At 41.3% G+C, this 24,421-nt stretch overlaps 1 protein-coding gene across 1 annotated transcript in view; it reads left to right on the plus strand.

Annotated features, from left to right (window-relative positions):
- The first annotated feature begins 4,650 nt into the window (after nt 1–4,650).
- The window catches only part of MAP3K1 (mitogen-activated protein kinase kinase kinase 1), a 68,312-nt gene continuing 48,541 nt past the window's right edge, over nt 4,651–24,421 (plus strand). Inside the window, exon 1 of the mRNA XM_054986287.1 lies at nt 4,651–5,301. Coding sequence (XP_054842262.1) covers nt 4,817–5,301 — 485 coding nt within the window. The 5' untranslated portion in view covers nt 4,651–4,816. The remainder of the gene's footprint in view (nt 5,302–24,421) is intronic.

Here is a 24,421-nt window from a genome sequence, read left to right on the forward strand (position 1 = left end):
GGACTTATGGTAGAATTCCATGTTACAACAAATGGGGTTATCACTGAAAATGGAAATTCTGGGTCAAGTTGGCCCACTCTGCCACATGTAGTACATTTTACTTCTTTCCCACCTCTACTCAACATTGGCTGCTACTGGCAAGACTGGAATAAGGCAGAGAAAGAAAACTTCTTAATTTCAGAAGCACAAATACATTTCAACCATGTTATTTTTCAAGTAGTTTCAAATTTTAGGTCATGGCAAAAAGACATGTAATTGAATATATCCCTACAGATTGTAGTTAATGTGGTACATTTTTCTTGATATGCCAGATATTATATTTATTTTGGGAACTGCCCAAAATAATAAGTTTCCAAAGCAGTGGGGACTCTGTGTATTTTAGTAGTGTTTTCCTTATACACTAACTTGGGAAAGGTCCATAAGAAGGCCCTTGTCAAGGATACTTCTTATGCTGCTGGATTGAATGAATCTCTGTTAATCAGGGGAGCAAGTTCTTTACTTGTTAGATGTGAAAAACTGTTGAGAAAACTGGTTGGGAGATGCTGGAGCCCCTCATTTTTCCAAACAGTAAAAGGATGAAGCTAAGGGCAAATGAGACACACCTCACCACTGTTTCTCCGAGCAGATGGGAGGAAAGGGCAGAGGAGACTATCAAATGACATTCCAGAGAAACTAAGAATGGGATTGGCATGCACAACACTCTAATGTTGCGTTAGATGATTGCTGAGTTGCAATGTCAGGATGCCTCTCTGCCTATTCATGGGTTTGTGCAGGACTTGTCAATGACAGTGGCTCAGCAAAGTTCAAGGATGCAAATATACTAATTAAAAGGCATGCACATCATCTGATGTGTGAGTATGGCTGAGGAATCCCAAAACTGTCAACATTATATATGATTTTTACCCTTGGTGAAATTGTGGTCTCTTTCTTGCTGCAAGAATAATAGTGGTCCAGTACTTGAGTTCAATAGGTAAGTCAACTGAAGTTGATTTACTCTAAGGGTCTCATCATACAAGTCGTGAATCATGAGTTGGTTTGGGAGTTTCCAGAACCCAACTTGCATTTCACATCTAACCTGGACTCACCTTGAAAACAGTTTGCGGTTTAAATCAGCTGCAGAACATGGTGCAGCAGTACAAGGGGCTTCAGCCTTTGTTCCCATCACATGCAGCTTTCTACAGCAAAAATGGGGAGGGGCTGTTTGTCCTGCTGCCAGATTCACATCTGCCCATCCTGGGCAGACACATGGAACTAGCAGTGGGACAAACACCACTCCCCCCCCTGCGCACGCGCACGTGCACACACACACACACCATTTTTTTGCTGTCAAAAGCAGCGCAGCATGGAAGGCTGAAGCCCCTCTTACTACCACACTGCTCCACAACCAGTTCACCCCCCCCCCCCCAACTGTTTTGAAGTTGAGTCCAGGTCAGATGTGAAATGCAACCCTTACTCTATTTTACAAGGCAGCACAATCGCTGTAAAAGGGTTGAACAGCAAAACTTTTGGGGGAAAAGCTGTTATTTCCAAATAAAGTTAATAGGAAAAACACTGTTAATTTTGCTCAGTCCTTACATATGTATTTTCAGAAAAGTAGCTGCATTAGGCTGCAAGCCTAGGCATGTTTACTTGGGAGTAAATTCAGTTGACCTCAAGTGTCTTATTTTCAAGGCAGTATGTATAGAACTTGGCAGCATGCTTATTAGCAAAATGATTAATATTGTATTTATCTTAGATATTTATACCCCGATTTTCTCTCCAATGGGATCCCAAAGCAGCTTACACTCCATTCCTCTATTTTATCCTCACAACAGCATCTGGGTGAAATAGGTTCTGCTGCGGCAGACTGACTGGCCCAAGAGCACCCAACAAATCTGTTGCAGAGTGGGGATTTAAACTCAGGTCTCCCACCCTCCTAGCCCAGCACTTTAACCACTTACATCAGGCTGGATATAGTTACTATGAAGTCATCCCCATTCCTTTTGAAGACACTTATTTCTGTTAGTGGTTTAGGATCAGGGTGCAAGGCCAGAACAAACACGCAGTAAAATGTGGGGGTGGAGTTCTGAAGGGATTGAATAGATTGTACCACTTCAATCTGCAATCAGGGGCAGCATGCCTGCATGTTAAAAGCTGCTTCGAAGTAGAAAACTAGCACAACTAGGGAAAATGTTCTAGTCTAGCCCTCTCCTTCCATACTAGTTTTATAGCTGCAGGGTTTTTATTTTTTATTTTTGCATGTGGGAGCGTTCAAAAATGTGATTGCACACTACACTGTTTTATGCACACCCAATCCAACATCCATTCCTGGCCCTTTGCCTTACAGAACATCAGCGCATCTGTGCAGTGCTTAATTTTATAGGGGCTCACTCCTACATGGAAGTCATACCCTATGAACTGGAAGTCCCATTCCCTAATCCCATCTATAGATCTAAACAATTACTAAATTCTAACAACATGCTAAATGCAACGTCTTTTTCTTCCAATGGGTATTTCCTGTACTCACAGTGCATTTCTGCAGGTAGAATCACACAACCGTCTAACTCAACGAGAGTGACTGTTTTCAGTTAGTCAGAGTTGATTTCCTGCCTTGACAGCTCATGACAAGTAGTTGCTGTGTAGGGAATCACCATGCACTGAGCTCATCCTGTACCGGTTTTTAGCATCCCACTGCAAACACAGAGTATATCCATCAGAGTGCCAGAAGTTCACGCTGCTGTACGCAGCAGTGCATGGTTGCAACATGCACATGACTGTTTGCTGCAGGCTGGTGCATCGTGAAATTGGTATGTGATGAGTTAAAACCATTCAGCTGCCATAGGCTATGTTGAATGTATGCATGCTAAATGAATTAATCCCAGTGTAGGGTGAATAATGGAATCATCTGAACATCAGCTGATGAAGTTGACTCCTGCCACAATGCCAGTTTGCCTTCAAGGACTCTTACAGTGGATCCATGTAGCAGCAAAATGAAATAGAATAGTCTTGAGCTGGTAGAATTATATATTCCCAGACAACCTAAAAAAAGAGTACCTAGTTTCCAGAATACATCATCCAGCCTGCTGAATTGTTCTGGGGCACTTGAAAGTTTGCTTACTATTTTGTGATATTTTGTTGGTCCTGATAAAAAGATGCTTGAAGAACAAGAGAAGTAAAAGGAGCTTCTGAAGTTGCCAAAATGCATCAACCTGTTCCAAATCTCCTAAATTGGAACCAGCTTGTTCTTCCAGAATTAGCTCTCTGGTTCATACATATATGTGAATTATACAAAGTTGAAACTGAATAAGGTTCAGTTCTTTCCAGCTGACTTCAGTTACATTGAAACCAATGGGTATAGACACATCTAATTCTGCATAAGATCCGCCTGCAAATTGTTTACTATATGAACTGATGGCTTAGAGATGAACATGCAAATTGACTCTATTGCAAATTATTTTGTCTGAGCTGACAGTACCACAATATTTTTTACCTGTGGTGTTATCAAAGCCCAAGCATGGGAGGCAAAAGAGACTTTGCAGAGGTCTGGTTTAATAAATTAACAGCATTCCAGCAATAAACTGCTCCCCCCCCCTTATATTACTCACTGCATGTCTGACACAGGGCCATTTTACAGGTTTTAAATGACATTTGGCCCCTGGATGTAAGGTTACTAACCCCAAATGAAGCCAAGAGTTCTCCAGGCATTATGACTGCTCCCCAGACTACAGATATCAATTCAGCAGGAAGAAACAGTAGCTTCAGGGAGGGGGGGGGCATGGTAAGACTTTTGCACCACATCCCTGTTGAGCTCCCTCCCTGCTCCAAACTCTGCCTTCCCCCAGCTTGGCCCCCAAATCTTCAAGAGCAAAATCTGCGTCCAATAGCACCATAAAGACCTAGATCTTGCTCTTTGACTGCACATCAACACAGCTACCCACCTAAAACAAATCTTCAAGGATTTGCATAACGGAGTAGGCAACCCTAGTACTGTTCTCTCGCTGACCAATCATCCACATATCTAATTCAAAGGGTTATCAACCCCCAGATGGGCCCTGGAGTTCTCCTGGAATGACAACTAATCTGGAAAGATCAGCTGATGTGTCATCACAGCCCCTTTCCCTCCAGCTTCCTGAGGCACTACACCCAAATCTCCAGGAATTTCCCTGAGTTTACAACTCGCACCAAGCTATGGTTGCCAGCTCCCGGCCGGGAAACTCCTGGCGATTTTGGGGGTGGAGCCTGAGGAGAGGAGGGACCTCAGAGGGGACAGTCCACCCTCCAAAATATTCATTTTATCTAGGAGAACTGATCGCTATGGCCTGGAGCTCAGGCGTAATTCCGGGAGGTTGGCAAGCTTATGAGGGCAGCCTCCCAATGGCGAACGTGCATACCGCGGTTCTTTCTTTGCGATGTTGACTTTGCCTCTAAAAGATTTCGAAACGGGACGGTAACCTCCCACTCCCCTGACTGTTTGGTTTGTTCCTGGCCGAGCCGGTCGGGCCGCGGGAAAGCAGCAGGGAGCCGCGCGTACTTTTGAGGCGGAGGCCGCCGCCGAGGCACCTGGCCGACCGGGGGAGGCGCTGAGGGAGCCCCGAGCGCGCCCTCCGCCCCCCTCAGGTTACCTATCGCTGCCGCCTCCTTTCCTTTCTGCGCGCTTCCCTCCCTCCTTCAACCTGGGCCCGCCCCGCGGTCCGACCCCCTTCCCGCTACGCATCTTGCGTAGCTGGCGCCGCTTGCGTGGAGGCGTACGCCCGGGGGATTCTCTCTCCTCAGAGCCGGTATGCGGCTGGCTGCCTGGCTGACGGAGTGTGGGATGTGATGTGACCCGCCAGAGAAAATGGCGGCGGCAGGAGGCTCCGCTGCGGCGGCGGCGGATCGCATCCCTTCGGCGGGATTATCGCCGGGTGCCGAAGCCGCCGCCGCCGCCTCCTTTTCCCTGGCGCCCGCCCGGAGCCCGAAGCTGGTGAGGAGCGGCGTGGTCGGAGGGCTCCTGACGAGAGACTCGGGCGGCGGCGGCGGCGGCAGAGAGCCGCGCTCGGACTGGAGGCGGAAGCAGCTGCGCAAAGTGCGGAGCGTGGAGCTGGACGGGCTGCCGGAGTCCGCCGACTGCCCGGAGCTGCCCCTCTGCCTCTCAGCAGCCGGGGGCGCCACGGCGGGCGGCGCCTCCTTCTCGGCTGCCCAGCCCGCGCGCTCCACCCCCGGCAGCCCCGCGTCGTCCCCCAGCCGCAGCTTCCACGAGCAGCCGCCGCTGGACGCCGGGAGCCAAGCGGCCGGGGCCGAGAGGACCATGGAGCCGCCTCCGCCGCCCCACTCGGCGCCAGGGTGAGCCAGACGGGGCTCGGGGGACGGCCGGGGTGACACTTGAGACCTCCCGAGGCCTGTCGGAGGGAGCGGGGAGGGGAGGCGCCCGGGGCCGCCCGCTTCTCCGGGCAGGTAGTGCGGGGCGGGGGGTGTTGAGGGGGGGTCCTCGGTCTTGTGCTGAACCTGCCCGGCTGGAGCCCGAAGGCGCCGGGGGCTGTCAGCAGGAAGGCTTCCAGGAGTCTCTCTTGGGCGCAGGTCAGGGCGCCGCTTCTTAGCATTGTTTTGGCCCCGGCGCCCTGCACCTCTGCCTCGTTGTCTTTCTCCCCTCCCCGCCCCCTTCGCTCTCCGCCGGTTTGGTCTCTTTGCTCGGAGCGAAGTGTGTGTGTTTCATGGGACCGAAAGCTACTTCGTTGGCTGCTCAGCGGCTGCAAAAAAAGGGCTTTGAAGTTTAAATTTATCCGACGGGTGGTACAGGAGGAAGAGGAGGAGGACCCGAGACCGGATGCATCAGCCATTCAGTTGCTCTGTGGCGCAAGCCCCTGATTCTTCAAAGCAGTTCTTTTGGCTGTGGGTAGGACCCAGAGTTGGGTCCGGTTCCCAAGTACTGGGGGTTTGAAATTAACAGTTTAGCAGTCTGATCTGTCCCCTTGAATCGATTCCCCTTGAATAGTCACTTTGGTTTACTTATCTGTACTCGGTACTTAATAAACCAACAGTGCAATCCTATGGAGAGTTACCCCAGTAGGACTCCAGGGGGCTTAAACTTGCCATAGGGTAGCAAGATTTGGGTACAGTAACACCTTAAAGACCAACTAAAATTCCAGGGTATTGAAGGTGCTACTGGACACACATCTTGCTCTACTACAGACCAACAAGGTTACCCACCTGAAACTATCACCATAGGATTGCACTGAAAGGGTGTATGAGTTTGTCCCCGAGCCTTACTCTGCCTTATTGCAGTTTGAAAATGCAGAACTGCTTTATGTAGGTCCCCTGAAAGGACAGTAGCTATAGATATGTCTTGTTTGAAAAAAGAGTCAAAATAAATTGCAGTATGTTGTCCGCCTACTTGTATTTTAGCAGTTGGTACACCATCCGGTTAAATTTACTGTAGGTCTGCAGAGTTCTTATGCTTGGAAACCACAAGTTTCAAGTATAGCTGTTAAAAGAAAAGGAACATGTTTAATAATCAGATGATTGAAGTGCCTTTGCTATTTATCTGAAGCTATGAAAATCTTAGTTCCATTTTTAAACATCCTACTTTGAATTTATACATTTGTTTGAATTGCTGTCAGTAATTTTGTGCTGTGGAGTGGTGACCAAGATATTACAGCCAGTGCATGCTTGAGAAGAACTTATTGAGAGAGGCTGCAGACCCTGTAATAGAAGACCTGCAGTCTGGTCCTAAATATATTTCTGCAGAACGTGTTTCTTCCCCCTGATTTCAGTTGGACTTTTAAACATGTCCAGGTTTATGACCTTTGTCTGATGCTATTTTAAAAACTGTGGTACAACTAAATGTTGCCTTGAGTTTCCAATAATCCAGACTTAGCGATTGGCTAATGTTTTACCAATAAACACTGGCTCAGGAAACTATCATAACTGATCAGTGGGAACAAAGGGTTTTTGATAATTTTTTGTGGCTTGTGGAAAACAGGCAAATTATAGCTATTCTGATAGATATTCACTTCAAGGGAAGTGAAAGGAACACAGTTCACATTATTTCACACTGTATCTCACAGTGTTGTTGGATATATTATAAGTCGACCTTGCTGCAACAGAAGAATAATAACAGGATTAAACATTTGCAGAAATGTCTTTCAAAGAGATTCTCAGCTTCTTATTCCAGTGCAATTTATTGGTATTTTGTTATGGGTCAGCACTTGTTGCATCTAACAGTATCTTTTATGCTGAAGCTGTAGCTCTTCTTAATTTCACACATGTATGGATTTTCCTGAGTTTTCCCTTTCTTATCCCAAAAACATTTTGGCATATTTCTGTGGAAGCAATGTTGTAAGTGCTTCAGGTTTATATGCATTCATTGTAATATAAGAAGGGCTCTGAGAATGTTTTTATGGTTCTTCATAGGACCATTATAAAATAAATGATGCAGACAATAGTAATATTAAATGTCAGGTGCATTATTCTGATTCAGTAGTGCAGGAAGATTATATAGCATATTTAACCCCATTTAAAGATCTAGAATATGTATGCCTTTTATTTTAGACATTGCCTTTGTGAGATAACAGCTAGCATTTTTAGAGTTCAGATACATTCCTGAAATGCAACATTAATTTCTAAGGAAATACGATTTTATAAAAGTTATTTCTGCTCTAAAGTAACTAAAATATTTTACGTGTGCAGTCCCATTTATACAATATAGTATTCCTTGCTTTGCCAACAGGAGAGAAACTGTAGATCTTACAGTCCTGTAAATTATTTATAGTTCCGTTGAAATAAGTTATACATAAAGGGAGCAACTGAGTACAAAGTACCATTTCTGTATGCTCTCATTGAGTACTTAAGTTTTCATGTACATTATTATGCTATTGAACAACCTCAGTCATCGATTTATTTGCTTGAAATAAACAGAAATAATTTGCTGCAAAGTCCATATAGTATATAATTTCATGACTCTGAATCTCTTAAGATGACTTCAAATTTACAGGATTGATTGCAACAATTCTAGTATTTTAGGATAAGCATACCTATTTTTGTTTCATGTGAGTAATGGTGTTCCTAGGCTTGTAAATTATTTTTGACTTGGCTAGCTGTGGAAGAGAAATTGCTTGCTCTTCTTTTAAGCAGAAGCTAAGATACATGGATCTCCCCTATGAAACAGGAATAGAAGGAACTTGTTTCTAGCATTTGGCAATATTAATTTAACTACTCTGATGTTACTTTAAATATTAAAATAGGAAAAATTCATTTTGTAGATCTTATAAAAACACTGAGATTAGTAATTTTTAAAATGTCTTCAGTTCTCATATGATAAAGAATTTATTAATCTTTTATACCAGGCTTAAAATATTTGTAGTTTTTCAGTCAACAGGAGAAACATACTTCTGTATGTTGTATAAGTATACATTGTTACCAGCACACTTTTGAAGAGAAATGTAAGCTCTTTAAAAAAAAAAAGCTTTTAAAATTTGCAGCGTTCATTTCAGGTAAGAAAAGGTGTAAGGTAACCAGGTGATCGATTGGCTGATATTCGCAGAGTTAAATAAGAAATATTATAATCATCTTTCTTTTAAGTAAAAGTAAAAAGTGCTGCCATTTTTAAACCATACTTTCCCCTTTTTACTGATAATTTCAGCATTAGTTTTAGGCTACCCATTATGAACTGGTGATTGTGGGTTCAAAAGAAACATCCCTCCAGTTCAGTGAGCATCTCAGTGTACATATTCATGCCAGTGTACATGTGAACTGGCTATGCATGGTGATAGAGATTCCCTTAATAGATCAGAGTACCTGTATATGTAAAGGTTATTCAGTTGGTTGAATATTTCAGCATCTCAAAGGTGACATCTTGAGGATGTTTCAGGGAGATAGATTTCTCTTATGCTAAATGTGGTCAGAATCAAATTATGCATATTTTGCTATTTTACAGTAACCTCTTAAATGCAAATAAGCTTTTGCAGTGGTTGCTCTGTATCGAACGTATAATTTTAAAACTGTGAGCAATCATATTGAATTATTTAAGCCAGGGTATGCCTAGCAATTCATGTGGTCTGGAAAGTCAGACTAAAAAAAATCAAGGAGAAAATACCTTTCAACTTGCTGTATGTCAATTTTGTATTTTCATAGCATTTTAAAATGTTGCTTCTGTTATAGGATGTTAAAAATGTGTAGTGGTTGGATTCTTGAACTAGCATTAGAAGCTTGCTGGGTGACCTTGGTCTGTTATGTACTCTCAGCCTAACCTACCACTCACAGTTGTTGTAAGGATGGGATGAAGGAAAGAACAATGTAAGCCACTTGGGGTCTCCATTGGGAAGAGACAGGGTATACATGAAACAAATTAAAATATTAGGGAAACATTATCCTAGTAGCTTGTCTTGTAAAACTAGACCAAGCGTTTAGAGGGATTATATTCTAGGGCCCTTCACACCATATTAAAGAAATGGAGGAGGTTTAAAAAAAAATTCTTTCCATGGTTAGGAGATAGGCATGTCATTCCTAAGCACCAAATGCCAGCACAGTGCTGTTGTGGTACCATTCTAGCTAGCTGACATACTCTATACTTTCAGAGGAAAAAATGCCCCCCCAACCTCATGGAGAAAAAAGCACAGCAATTTTAATCAGGGTCCATAGCAACACTGCCTACACCACCTAATCAAGGAGTAACTTGCCAATGATGTCCACATGGAAGCAGACAAGCAATACATGTCCATACATGTCAAGCAGTACATGCCATTCCTGCTCCCACCTACCCACAGATTACAAGAGAAGTACCACAGGAATCACAGCTCTGTCCACTCTCTGGAAGACCATGATATGCTTAGTAGGAGAACTGTAACTACCACATTCTTGGAAGCTTTGCAGATTTGAGTTTGATTCCTCGCCTGCACATTCCCTTTGATTGGCAGATCCACAAGGAAGGAACCATGGCCACTCTGACTGTATTGTCCCCATATGACAATAGCAGCAACAGAGGATGCATAGCTGAACATTTACACAAGGTATTCCTCTCTCCCTCCCCCAACAGGTCAGTGAGAGAAGCACATGTAAAAAATGGGAGGGGATTCAAAAGGTGATGGGGAACCTGCCTTTGGAGTACTGAGACCCAGTTTGGTGTAGTGGCTAAGAGCGCAGGACTCTAATCTGGAGAGCCGGGTTTGATTCCCCACTCCTCCATTTGAAGCCAGCTGGGTGACCTTGGGCTAGTCACAGCTCTCTGGAGCTCTCTCAGCCCCACCCACCTCACAGGGTGTTTTGTTGTGGGGATAATAATAACATACTTTGTAAACCACTCTGAGTGGGCATTAAGTTGTCCTGACCGGCGGTATATAAATTGAATGTTGTTGTTGTTACAGTGATCAGCAGAAGGAGGAGGCAGGAACTAAAAACACATTGCAGAGCATTCTTGTATCTACACCTGGACATACAGGCATAAGACACATCAAGGGAAATTAGAAATAATCCATTGATTCTGTGATCAAAACAACTATGTACATCTGGGCTGTAAAGACGGCAGGAAAAGGCCCAGGCTTTTGGAATAGTACAGGCTTAGCATGCTGAAGGTCCTGGTTCAAGACCTTCATGGCACTGGCTACCTGATAGCCCTGGGAGGAGTTCTAGGCATAGCTGATATTTTGTACCATCAGATCTAATGACTGGGGATGGATTGCTCATTCTGGTTGACTATCACAGACTGAAGACATTCAATATAGCCACCTTCTCAGGTAGTTATTCCTCTGCTGTGGTTAATTATTGTTGCCACTCATCCCAGCAACCTTTGTTCTTTGTTTCCCCTTCCCATTAGGTAATCTGTGTGGTTTATCACAAACCAGCAGTGATCAAGGGGATTGTGATCCCAGAGGAGTCTGCACCTCCCAGACACTGGAGGGCACTCTTGGCCCCCTCCCAATATGATGCTTATCTAAGAACATAAGATCTCTGCTGGATCAGTGGTCTATCTAGTCCCACGCCCTGCTAAACAGAGAAAAACCAGTTGCACTGGAGGGATAAAAAATAGGTCATTGGTGCCAAATCCTTCCCATGATGTTGCCTCCTAGCACTGGGATTCAGAAGCTTGCTGCCTCTGAATGTGGGACTGCCTTTCAGGAGACATGACTAGTATTGATGGATTTATCTCTCATGAATCTATCTAATCCCCTTTTAAAGCCATCTGTACTTCTGGCCATCACTATATCCACTGGCAGTGAATTCCTCAGTTTAATTACTTGTTGGGTAAAGAACTGTTTCCTTTTGTCTGTCCTGAATCTATTATTACCCATCAACTTCATTGGGTGCCTCCAAGTTCTAGTTTTATGGCAGAAAAACGTGATTAAAAATAAAGAGGCGTGTGGGAACAGATCCCTGTTTGTCAAATTCAGAGTTAGCTGAGAAGCGATGCAAAAGTTGTTTTGAACAGCACCAGGAACAGAGTTCTGAAGGCAAATCAGATGAATGAGATTACCAGCTGTCTTAGTCTAGCAAAGATCCTGCATCTTTGAAAACTGCATTGGCAGACCACAAAGCTTTCTCTATCAGTTCATGTTCGTGACAGCTACAACTGTACTGATCAAACTGTTGTCTGTTAAGCAGCTTGGTGTGGTGCAAAAGCCAAGTAGAAGAAGAGAGTTGGTAGTGCCACAGCAGACCATCTAGATGCATATTGGTCCTTGTAGCTGTTGATCATGTAGGCTTAGTAGGTAGTTAGGGCTTTATGCCTGTTGGAGGACTGGCTGGAAAGAACGAGAAACACCAGGAAAGTAATGAGAAATGTTCTGCATTAGCAATTGACAGCCAGTAGGCTAAAGTACTCTCCACTTGATTTGACATATGGATTTGAGAGTGTGGCATAGCCAATGAGCTCTACCAGCTCCTAAGGTTCTCCCCTGCCCTTGGAGGTTCTCATATAGAGGGATTCATCTGTTGGGATAGAGAGTGGCCTTGACCTGGCATGTCTACGGAATTGCCTCCCCCCCCCCTGTTCCACCATAGCAGCTTCACTCATCTGAATGTGGCCTTCTGCAGGTGCCACTTTGAACACGGGCAAAATCAGCAGCTTCCCATACATGTGCATCCTCTGTGGTAGCACCCACCTTATGGAATGACCTACCTGAAGAGGTCAGGAAAGCTCCCACTCTCCTGGCTTTCTGCAAGCAGTGCAAAACTGAATTATTCAAAAGGGCTTTTTACTCAGATAGGAGGGCTGTGCTGTAAGGAAGTGGTCTCAGAGAGATGCATCAGTAATGAGATAGGGACCATAGAATTTACCACTACGTGCTGCTATGTGCTATCTGTTGCTTTAACTATGATCCTACTGAGTAATTATATTTTGTTTAATATTTCAGTCTTAGAACTGCTAATGCTCTTTTCAGCGTTTCTTCAACTCTTGTGTATTGTATTTCTGCTTGTTTAAATCTTTTGCAAATTTGCAATTATATACCCATTACATTGTTTATTAAAATATCCTTGAAATTGACTGTACTAACTCACACTGTAATCTGTCTTGAGTCTTATTGAGAAAGATGGACTATATATGGTGTTAATAAAATAAATAAATTAGGCCCTAAGTACTCATTCCTTGTAGGCAGTTGTATTGGACTCTGCACTTTTTGTTTGGGTTGTACCGTGCAACTCCGATGCTGAAGATCAAAAGGAGTCACGAGTGTTTGCCTTGAGTAGCTGTGGTTGGAGTGTCTGGTACCTGCCCAGAAATGTGCTGTGCTCCTCTCTCTCCCCTTGTATGTAAGAAGACACCAGCATGACAACACACTGGCATTTTTAAAAGAACGTTTTTATCCTGCCTTTCCAACAATTAACATATTTATATTATTTATATCTCGCCATGCTCCCCAGTGGGGACTGAAAGCTTCTTACATTCTCCTCCTCTTCCCAATTTTATCCTCACCACAGCCCTGTGCGGTTGGTTAGGCTGAATGCATGTGACTGGCCCAAAGTCATATCTAACAAGCTTCCACGGCCCCGATCCTAGCCTGACAGTCTACTCACTACGCTGCTCTACTGTTATATCCCTCAAGGTCATGAGTAGTTAAAAAGGCATTAAAAATCAACTTTAAAAAATACAGGAAGGAGGGTTAGTAAGGGAACACTATATGAAACAAAACGATAGAGGGGAGACAGACAAATCTTCCTGGGGAGGGAATGCCTCAGTTTTAATACTACATCTAAGAAGGCCCTTTCACAGGTTGTCACTCATCTAATGATGGGTACATCTGAAGCAAGACCTCCAAAGATAACCATAAAGATGAGAAAGATAGGGGAGTGGGCAGTCCTTAAGAATGCTGGTCCCAAGCTGTATTGGGCTTTAAAGGTTAATGCCAGCACTTTGAATTGGGCCTGGAATCAGGCTGAAAGCCAGTGTAGATAGAACAAGACTAGGACGATATGCTACATATGACTTACTCGAGTCAGCGTTCTTGTCCCAGCATTCTGTACCAGTTGTAGTTTCTGGATACTCTTCGATGGTAGTTCCATGTAGAACACTTTGCAGTAGTCTAATCTAGATGCTAACAGGGCACGCATCACAGTGGCAAGATCTTTTCACCCAGTAAAGGCCACAGCTGTCTCAACAGCTAAAGCTGATGAAAGGCTCTCCTGGCCTCTGTGACAACCGGCTTATTCAACTGAGACCTGAGTCCAGAGGAACTTCCAGGGTTCAGATCTGCCAAGTTGTTCAACATTTCTGTGGAAAATATTCATGCAGACCAGCCAGTTTTTCTGTTGGACAAGTGAGACATTCTGGATAAATCTGCATTGAATGCATAAGACATCTATTACAGGATATTGATATTAGGAGACAGTACAAGAAAGATGCAGGATTTTTCATTCCTTTTTGAAAGATACCAAGCCTCTACGAGCTGAAACAGACGTAACAAGATACTAGAGTTCAACTCGTGTTTCCTTACCTCAAGGTTTGTTGGGAAGTGTAGGCGTCCTTGCAGCTTAAAGATTAACATTTACAGAGCGGCAGGGAGGGAAGTGCAGGCGTGGGGCGCCTTTCCTCCCACTCTCCAGGTGCATTGTTGCATTTCCCCTTCCCCCGCTCGCGCTGCCCGGAGCTACATAGCCTGCTCGCATGGAGCGTCGCTTCATCTCCCCCCCCCACCACCCGGCCTGGCCCCTGCAGAGCGACACCAGGCTGCGCCGGGAGAGCGGGAGGAAAGATGCCCAAAACATTGCTGCATCTCTCTACCCTTGCTTGTCTGGCCCCCGCCTGAAGCCACACAGCCCGGCGTCACTCTGCGAGGGCTGAGCAGGAGGGGGTTGTAGCGATGCTCCGTGCGAACGGGCTATGTAGGAAAGGCGCCCCACACCTGCACTTCCCTCCCTGCTGCTCTGTAAATGTTAAACTTTAAGCTGCAAGGACGCCTACACTTCCCGACAAACCTTGAAGTAAGGAAACACGAGTTGAAACTCTAGTATCTCGTCATGTCTGTTTTGGCTCTACATCTACATGGTGTTTAGACACTAATACCTAGACAGTGCATTCTTTTACTTTACATACAGTATCATATATGATGAGGTTTTCTGCCTATCTATTGAGCTTTATTATGTTTTTGACAGTTATATTTCCAAATTTTCAAATTACATTCCTAAAGTAAGCAGTTTTGATCATAGAAAATATATGCACAATTACTATTACTGAAGTAATATAAAAATGAATTATTTTCATTATATATTGAATTTAAATTATTTGAGTCTCATATAATCAAAGTGTATTATATCTTAAATGAACTTTGCACAGTATGCACTCTGTCATAATCAGTGATATGGTATATCGGAAGGTAGAGCATCCTTAAGATTGACATATTAAAAGTAGGTCAATTATTTCTTAACTCTTTTTAAAAATACTAGAATATCAAGACTTATTTTGGCATTGCTAAACACATCCTAAATTCACTGGATCTACCAGGTGGTACTGCATTTTGGAGGAGCATAGTTCAACCTGTACATTATGAATACAACATGACTGAGGAAACTGGCTTCCAACTAGAATCTCATTGGTAATCTAGCATTGTGCTCCCCTTAAAGTGTTCATCAGTTTGTAAATTGTAAAGTTGCCTCATTTATTTATTCTGTAGTGCTTGAGGTGTCATGATCTAAAACTATCATTTTAGGTTTGAGAGGGGGTTGTTTTATTAAAATGCATCTAGAAAGCTAGGCTTCCTATTGCTTTTCAACCGAGTGTTGAAGTGATTTTTAAAACTCTGTAGTGTGTAAACAATGGAAGAGAGGGTCTGAGTTCATCAAAGTTGGGGAATCTAGGGTTAGTGGTAGCAGTAATGTTTGGGGAACTTTTAGACAACAGAATTGCTGCTTCTAAAATAGAGTTCAAAGGTGCAGAAAATGTTGGTTTTGATGGAAGTTTTCCATAGGATCTTAATCTACAAAAATATTCTGTTTAAAATCTGATATTTTGTGATGTGGTAATTGCTTAAAGTCATAGTTGAATGGCCCAATATTGGTAACTGCTTTGCATATAAATTGATAGAGATGGGTAATTCTCTTAGTACAATCTCAACTTAAATAGGAAAAACATAAGGAGAAAAAATGAGGGTGTGACAAAGTCTTCCTTTAATAGTGATATCAAAAGACTAAGCTCTTTCTGTAGCCATTTGCCTGTGTTCTCTTTTCCCCTTGCCCTCTAACCCATCACAGTTCTCGTTCACCCTCATCTCTTTTGTTGATAGGCTGAAAAGTCCCTTAAAGCAGCTTGTTCGTTCTTCTCATCTACTTGAACAGCATCTCTGTACTTAACAGATACATTGTATGTAGTTATAACAAATGTATAAATCCAGAAGGATGTGTATTTATGTGTTTGTGTAGGTGTGTTACATGCTGTCACTTTGCTTATGATTATGGAAACCCTATGATAATAAATAGCTTGGTGATAATGAAATTAATCTAATCGTTCAACGTAAACACTTTCATCTCATACTAAGTGCTAGTTACATTTTTTCCGCATGCACAAATTATTGTGTTAACATTTCCAATACTCCTACTTCATGTATTCTGAATTCTTTCTTTTTTTGAGAGAGAAATTTCTTCATTTCTGTATGAGCTTAGTAGGAAGGCAAAGGGAGACTGCTAGTTAATTTGGGGTGGATAGTCTTATTGGTCTGCAGAAGAACAATTTGAGTCCAGTAGTACCTTAGAGACCAACAAGATTTTCGAGGTATGAGCTTTTGAGAGTCCGTGCTCCCTTCTTCAGATAATTTGGTGTCTGAAGAAGGGAGCTCTGATTCTTATAAGCTTATACTCTGAAAATCTTGTTGGTCCATAAGGTGCAAGTGTTGAAATTGTCTTGAGAAATTAGCTTGGATCAGTTATGCCTTCAAAGAAAGAAGGGTTTTTATATTTTGTTTCATCCCCCTCCGCTGCTCCCATGTAGCTTTACCTTGTGCAGCACTCTTCCTTTGTAAGCAAGGAGAAGAATGCTGGGAGAAGGCAGCCCCACATTTATTTTTCAATATAGATATTGAGCTGTTGGTGTCTCTGTTTCTGCCTGTGGCCATACTCTTTTGGACTAGCTGGAAAAAGCAGTCTTCATTTGAATAGGGAAAAAATGACATAAACAGTTATGGTTGAATATTTCATGTTTGTATGGTGTTTAGAATGTCAGACTAGGATCTGGGTGTCCCAGGTTTGAATCCCCACTCAGTCATGGAAACTTGCTGGGATAAAATGGGGGAGAGGAGAGCGATGTAAGCTGCTTTGGGTCCTCACTGGGGAGAAAGGCAGAATATGATTGAAGTAAATAACTTGATAGCAAATGTTTTAAAGCGTGGAAATCTATAGTTAAAACATTCATACGCTTTTAATAATTCTTAGCGAAACAGTTAAAAGAAATGAAAGGGCATGAAAAGGATTGGAATATATTTTTAAAACTAATCACATATCCCATTTCCTCCCATTCTCAGTTTATGACAACCATACCTTCCATGCTGTGATGCATAGAGGTCACTCTGACTGTAGTCCACTCACACTTAACATGTAACTCGTTTGCATTTGAAATAATCTGTGTTCATATTGCACAAATCTCTATAATAACTCCATATTTCTGCATCAGAAGTTTTCTCACTATTGGGAGTATATTTATTAATGTATTGATTTGTGTTCTGTTCTTCTTCCAAGGAGTTCAGGGTGATGTCCATGATTCATCCCTTGTCCATTTTATCCTTATCACAACTCTTGGAGGTTGGATAGGCTGAGAGTGATCGGCCCCAGTGAGCTTCCTGGCAAAAGCGGTATACTCTTTTTCACTTATCTGTGCAGGGAGTAAACAGCTTGGTCTTGTCCTAACGGTACCCTCCACATTCAGAAAAAATAAACCTCTGAATACCAGTGCCAGGAAAAAACATCAGTGTGTAAAATTTGGAGACACACGAAATAGACATCGCTAATGCAGTTGATTTCCTCGGCTAATTATTCTCTATTAAAATACTTAAAATTTGAATTTTGGGAAGCTGAACCTTAAATATGCTATTTGGGTGCTTGTTTGTAGTATCTGAGATCAGTTCACTAAATTCTTTTATAGTATGTATTCACTGACCATTTTTCAGTCCATCTGTCCTCCCCTCCCCCACTCATAATAGTCTGTGTATCTGACTACAAGTACTTTACCATGTAACATCTCACTCATTTTCGGTATTTTTTAAACCCTGGTATTTATTACTCCCACCCTGGCACCTTATCAAGTGCTGAAATGCCCCCCTCCTGTTTAAGCCCTTGAAAAGGCGCTGAGAATGGGGGACAAGAGCGCCACACTGTGGTATTTTAAAATGACTAAAACTAGATTCTATCACATCTAGTTTGGCGCTTAGTTTTTGCTCTCAGTATTTATTTGCAAAATTGGTTTCAAAGTTCCTTCTTGCCCAGCATATTTATTTGATATTTTTTAAATGGGGATGCTGGCTTCGCTTCTTATGTTCCTACTGCATGCGTATAGTGGTTGAAGGAGAAGAAAGTGTGGTAGGGATGCAGAGTTCTAAGAATGGGAGGTGAGTAACCATTCCCAGAGATACTTGAACATTTTTAATGTATTTTCTTTGCTATTTAAATACTAAAACGTGTATTTGACTCTAAGAGTAGATTTAAGCATGGCCTCAACATGTACTTCCTGCAGTAGTTGTAGCATTAAAAATCTTTTCATAGTATTTCCCCAAGCGCATATAACTGCATGCAGGTGTAACTGCTGCTTTACCTGGATTTTGCAGCATATATACAGGCGCTGCATGAAATTTGAGCAGTAAGTGCAGTGAAGAACTCAAACTTAAAGCCAAAAGTCTGTTTTTGTGCTTTTTTTTTAATACAGAAAAGGGCTTTTCAGCAGTTCCATATAGGGCATAAAATTTAAGTTGGCCCCCAGAATATATATGTGGAGATTTTATAGGGCAGTTTCTCTGATTTACAGCTCTTACACGTTGCTTTACAAAGTGGCTGACTTTTAAAACTTGTGCATTTGATCTTTTTTATTGTAGGAAAACAGGGAAAGACAATTTCTTAAGTATATTCATACGTACTTTAAAAGTAAAAACTGGATGGATACTGTGGGAGTGTTGGTGGTTGTTGCTACATTTTGCACTCATTTCCACAGCTATTGTTCTGACTTGCTACTAGTTAAGCATCAGCTGCATTGTGCTCATGTTTGTCCTAGGAAAGCAAGGTCCTTACCTTGAATGTAGGACTGTCCCACCCATTTGTTTAAAATGATTTATGGAGGACAGTATGATGTGTAAGAATATTGATATCATGGTATGTTTTGTTCTCTAGGGGCCCAAGCTAATTTATGTAAGAAAGACTACGTTAGGTTGCTATGGTTGTAAATTTTGTTTTTCTCTCAGAGCAAACTTGCGAAAAAAATCCAGTTCTAATTTTTCCTATTCCCATGGCCGTGATATTTTGTAAAAAGCCATAGCCTTTTTTTGAAAGAGATGATACATAATTTTTTATAAAGAAACTAATGCCTGTTGAGGGTTATCTTCCTGAAATGTGGATTTGGCTGCATTTGGAAACAGGATAATGCTAAGGATGGAGTCTTGTTCAGACATGGAGTGGAGTGATTTTTGTTAATGAAGAATATTAGCCTTCAGTAATTTGTTTCTAAATTCTTTATTATAACTTTTTCAATTTCTGATTAGTTATTTGAAACAGACCATGTAAGTGAGACTGGATGCATTGGACTGATGTATTTTATTTGAAATATTTATATCCCTGCCTTTCCCCTGAATAGTGCAAAGGTGCTCACAAAACATGCCAAAGGCTTTAATGCTAACAACAATTTAAGAAGTACATGCAATTAAAAATTAGCTTGTACAAAAGCCTTTTAAAATATTTCAAGGTATAATATCCTCATATTGGGTATACCCACTCAACAAATAAGCAGCCACTTTGTGTACTAAATAAAGCTTTGTCTTTAAAGGCAGCACCAGATTAGGATTTTCCTGTTATGAAAGGTAGCCCTTTGTTTTATTATGCCACAGGGTGGATTTGATTTAAATCAAACTGATTTAAATCACGATTTAATCACGATTTAAATCACTAGTCATTAAGGCTTGATTTAAATCATAGTTTTCTACATAAAGACTAATTCTTGCTGGTATAACTTTAATATGCAAGTAGATAGATGCCTGCCTTACCGATAGGTAAAGGAACTTCATTAAAGTATTCCCAAACTGGGTCTCTTTTACGGCCTGCTGCCATTATAGGTTTTTTCCTCCAAGGAAAGAATGTGATAAACCTCAGGTCATACACACAAAAGATCCAAAGACTTGTGCAGTATTGTGCTCAAAAAGTTTCACTTTCATTTTGTACTGCTTGCCCCTCCCTCCTCACACTTAGTTTCTTCTTGTGCAGATCTATTCCACTCCAAACAATCAGAAAAATATTGTTTCTATTCACTGAACTTCTTGAAACTTAGCACTGGAGGGGTTGATTCTGTCTTCATAGGTTTGTAGAACAATAGGATTACGGTCTTTTTCTCAACTCTGTTCATGTTATAACATTTTTGCTGTGAAGAAGAGGCATGTGATCTCTGCTGAGCTGACACAAATTCAGTTTTGAGAACTGCAAAACCAAGCATCTGTGATAATATCTTGTAGGCAGAGAAACTGCCCAATAATCTTACAAAAACCTCTGGAAGAGCATGACATTGTGAATGGATTAATGGAATTTATTTACCAAAAAAATTAAACATATACAGCCTTATTCTACATAATTAAAAACTAATCTTTATTTCATGATGGAATAACCTTTGGATGGTAATATATTTTCCTCAAAAAGCATTTTATTTAAAAAAAATCCAATTTAAATCAAAAAAATCGATTTAAATAAAAAAAATCTGATTTTTTTTGATTTTTTTAAAAAAAATCATTGATTTTTATTCACCCTGTTATGCCAACAAACAGCCCCAGTTGACAGTTAAAAGCATAGAAGCCACACAGAGAATTTTCATTTGTAAATTAACAATTTAGTTTCAAAGAGCCCAAGGATTGAGGATTAGTACATACCTGTGAGAAATTTGCAGGGGAGGGGAAATTCCATTTACTTGCTGGCCATCAAACCTTCTGACACCCTCTTTCTCCTCCTGAACACCACTAGCCACTACCTCTATCCTCATCCCCCCCACCCGAACCCCAGTTTCACCTCTGAAGCCTTTTCAGCTATTTGTAGGTGGTTTGCTAGGCTTCTTCAGTAGTTCTTCAGTGGTGGCTGAAATCTTACATCATACTATTGGGTACCTTAGTGTATAAGCTTTCAAGGGTCAAAGATCCCTTCTTCAGATACATCATAACATCGTGAGATCTTACTTTTTAAATGTGAGTTTTAATGCTTGCACAAGTGCCGACATAACTTGAGTTGTCTGAGTTTCTAAAATCCCCACGACATTTTTTCCGTCTCCTGATATTTATTTTTTTTTATTTTCTTGCAAACCTGAAGGATTCCCCAAGCTTGCACAAAATTTCTCTGTATACCTGGGTAGCCTTCCAGCATATTTTTAATTCTGTACAAAGGACCCATGCTCAGAATTAGAAATAAAGATTGATTCAGAATCTATGTACCTTTTCTGTTCTCCACAGACAAGTTCACCTCAGGTGATCATCTACATTGTCACTCATTTATAAAAGTATCAAAGCCTTTGAATAATGGGTATAAAATTATCTCATCTGCTTTCTCTAAACTTATTGCACTTGTCAGTCATCTACATGATTATTAATTTTGTCAGAGCTGTGACGTTAGCAATCTGTCTCTTCAAAACACTTTTAACTGTATATTCTTCTGCAAGTAGATTTCAGGGAAAAGGACAGATAAAATATTAAGAGATGAGGCAGTATTCCTTATCTTCTGTTCTTATTCTAGTGCATGTATGACCAAAGTTGAATAAAGACTTTTTCCATGAATCTGGAAAGCATGACCCTCAATTCAGTAACAAATCTCCTGTATTAATTAGGAATGGATGGTTACTTTCATTTGGGCTAAGCTAAGTGTCTGTTTAATGTACCCCTTGCCCACTTTCACAAGGGGATAAATCATTAGTATGTGATTTTGGAACCCTAAAACATCACTACAGAGAGACACTGAAAGATCTGGGAGCATCTGTCACTGTAGTACAGAATCCAAGTTCATCTGGGCCTGACCAGTACCTGTATGAGCGACAGCAGATATATAAGCTGCTTTGATCTTTCTAAAAATGGAAGGGTGAAGTAATAATAAAGAGAAGTATATCAGCAGGCAGAATTGGGGGTGGGTAGCAATTTCCTGAGTCATTATTTGCAAGTCTTGTTTAAATGATTAGACAGGCATCCCTCAAAGACCAGTCACACTTTGTACTGGAAATATTACAGAATCCCTAAGAGAGTGTTTGTTATAACAAAATCAGGTTTAGTGGCCAGAGTAAGAAAACTGTTCTGATATACCAGATAGTCAGTACTGGTTGCCACAAAACTCAAAACAAGTGTTTAAGCATAATTATTGTTCTGGGATTAGTGCAATATATTTGAATAGTCCTAACCAATCACAGCAGGCAATTCTTGCAGTCCTATTATTGACAAGTACCTTCAAAGGTAATGCTGTATACTAGCTTGGAGGAAGTGGAGGAGGAAGACATCTTACAGATGTCTTGTTTTCTGTATATAATAGTGGCCCCTTACTGGTTAAGGAGGTGCTGGTTTTCCTGCCTCATAAAGAAGTATGCACGCCCTGATCACTCAAACCAGAAACTTCACTACAGAGTTTCTCTTACACCATTCAGATATGGGATAGTGGATATAATGCTGATATCATTAGCAAAATACTTCTACTTCCAAAATATATATCTTCGTAAAGTAGTGTGAGAGAAATTAGAGGCTATAGAAGCCTCTTTACTTTTGATCAAATATACTCAAAATATGTCCTTATGTGAAGTGTTTCTTATGGGAAGCATCACTTACAAGTTCTCTTTCTGGTTGCAGTTACCTCAGCCAGTAGAGTTGTGGAGTTAGAGGACTTGTCTATTAGACTGGGGTTATGCATAACAACATAGGTAAAGCCTGCTGGATCATACCAGTGGTCCATCTTGTCCAGCATACTCTTGAACACAGTGACCAAACAGTTGCCCTGGATGGTCAAAGAGGCTGAGGCCTTCTCCTGATGCTGCCTTCCAGCACTAGCATTCAAAGGTTTGCTGCCTCTGTATATGGAGCTTCTTTTTAGTCACCATGGCTAGTAGCCATTGAGGGGAGCTCTCCTGCATGAACCATCTGTGCTTGTGCCCATCACTGTGTCCACTGGCAATGAATTCCACCGTTTAATTACTTGTGATTAAAGAAGTGCTTGAGTAAAGAAGCATGCACTTTTCATGAGGATAAAGTGATGCTGAGGTCTGTTCTACCTTTCCCCATAAGTGGTCTTTCCTCTGTACTAATTTTTTCTGTAATTGCAAGTTTTCTGAATTTTTTTTTAACTTCAGTAATGACAATTCTTAGCATTCTGGATGACTAAAACCTTGCTTTAGAAACAATTTCACTCATTCCAAAAGAGAAAATATTTTGAATGGGTTGTTTTCAGTGTTTGTAACATCACAGGTCAGCTATTGGAAATACTGAGGGAAGGATCCCCTGACTGGAATACTGTGTGTTACATATTTCTCTGTTCCTCCGCCTCCAGCTTTCATATCTTTATCCCCCTATCTTAGCAGACTTGGCAGATATAATCTTGGGAAAATTTGGTGTTTTTTTTTTTACTGCCCCAAGCATTCACTATTGGCTTGCTGTAAACTAAACACGTAATGGTATCATGAAGGATAGAAAGAAAACTTTGTGAATATAAATAGTGGTAATCTATTTTTAGAGTGCAACATACAGTATTTGCTAAATGAAAATTATTGTTTAAAATCTTTGTCACATCCATATAGCATGTAGTAAAGTAGGAAAGCTTATTTGTTTTAGGTTGTCAAACGTTACTACTGTATAGAGGCTGGAGAAATTAACAATATAAAATGATGAAACCTGAAAGAATGTGGGCAAATTTCATTCCTACTCTTTTATCTTGTTATACATCCTGTTAGCTTTTTCTGCCATTTATAAGACAGGATGTATATATTTAAAGACTGTTCTGTGTTAATACTGAAAAGATCTATAGAGCAGTCACTTCATAAATTAGGAGTACTTTACTGTGGCATTAGTACATGTAACTATCTAAAATTATTAAAATATTCAGGAAGCTTTCTGTTATGTACAGAGCCTATGAAGTAAGATTTCCAGATGAGTGCCTAGTTCATTCTTTGATTTTAACTTCAGTTGGCAGCTCTTCCGTGCATTATGTAGGTTTCACACTGTGTTTCATCTTAGTTGCTTTTAGATTTGTTTGAAATTCAATCTAAGAATGGAGGTGTTCTTGCATATATTATATCAGTTTAGCCTGGAGCTGTGTTTGTTTTGTTTCATGTGCAAACAGTATACATCAATGCCTGGCAGTGAAATTTCAAAATGAAGATTCCGCCTTTTCTGATGCAGAACCCATCTTTAATCCCAGACTGGAATATAGGACCTATTTCAGTCTTTTTACTGCTTATGAGTTGAATTGTACAAAGTCCATCTTTCCTTTTCCCCCACCAGCCTCTGTGATGTCTCAAAGCTGATGCTGAATGTAGGGGAGGCCTTGTAGACAAAATGTTTTGAGGAGGGAGAATTAGGCAAATTTGTTTCTATTGTTTTTTCCTGTTGTGGCTGTGAGGGAAAAGCTCCAGAAGTGTGCTGCTTAGAACCGGGGCCAGATAGCACCAGATGTTTCTGTTCCCGGGGCCAAGGAAGGCTTTCCTTCAGTCAGTCAGGTGGCTACCAGCTCTTCTCACCCTCAGTGGTGAATAATGACAGCACCAGGAAACACTGATGTTCTTGGGAATTTATAGTGTGTAGTGCTGTCTAATACATTTTTATCTTACCCAGGGATTTCAGAGTAGTGTATGTAA

This window comes from Eublepharis macularius, chromosome 8, assembly GCF_028583425.1.
Source record: "Eublepharis macularius isolate TG4126 chromosome 8, MPM_Emac_v1.0, whole genome shotgun sequence".
NCBI lineage: Eukaryota > Metazoa > Chordata > Lepidosauria > Squamata > Eublepharidae > Eublepharis > Eublepharis macularius.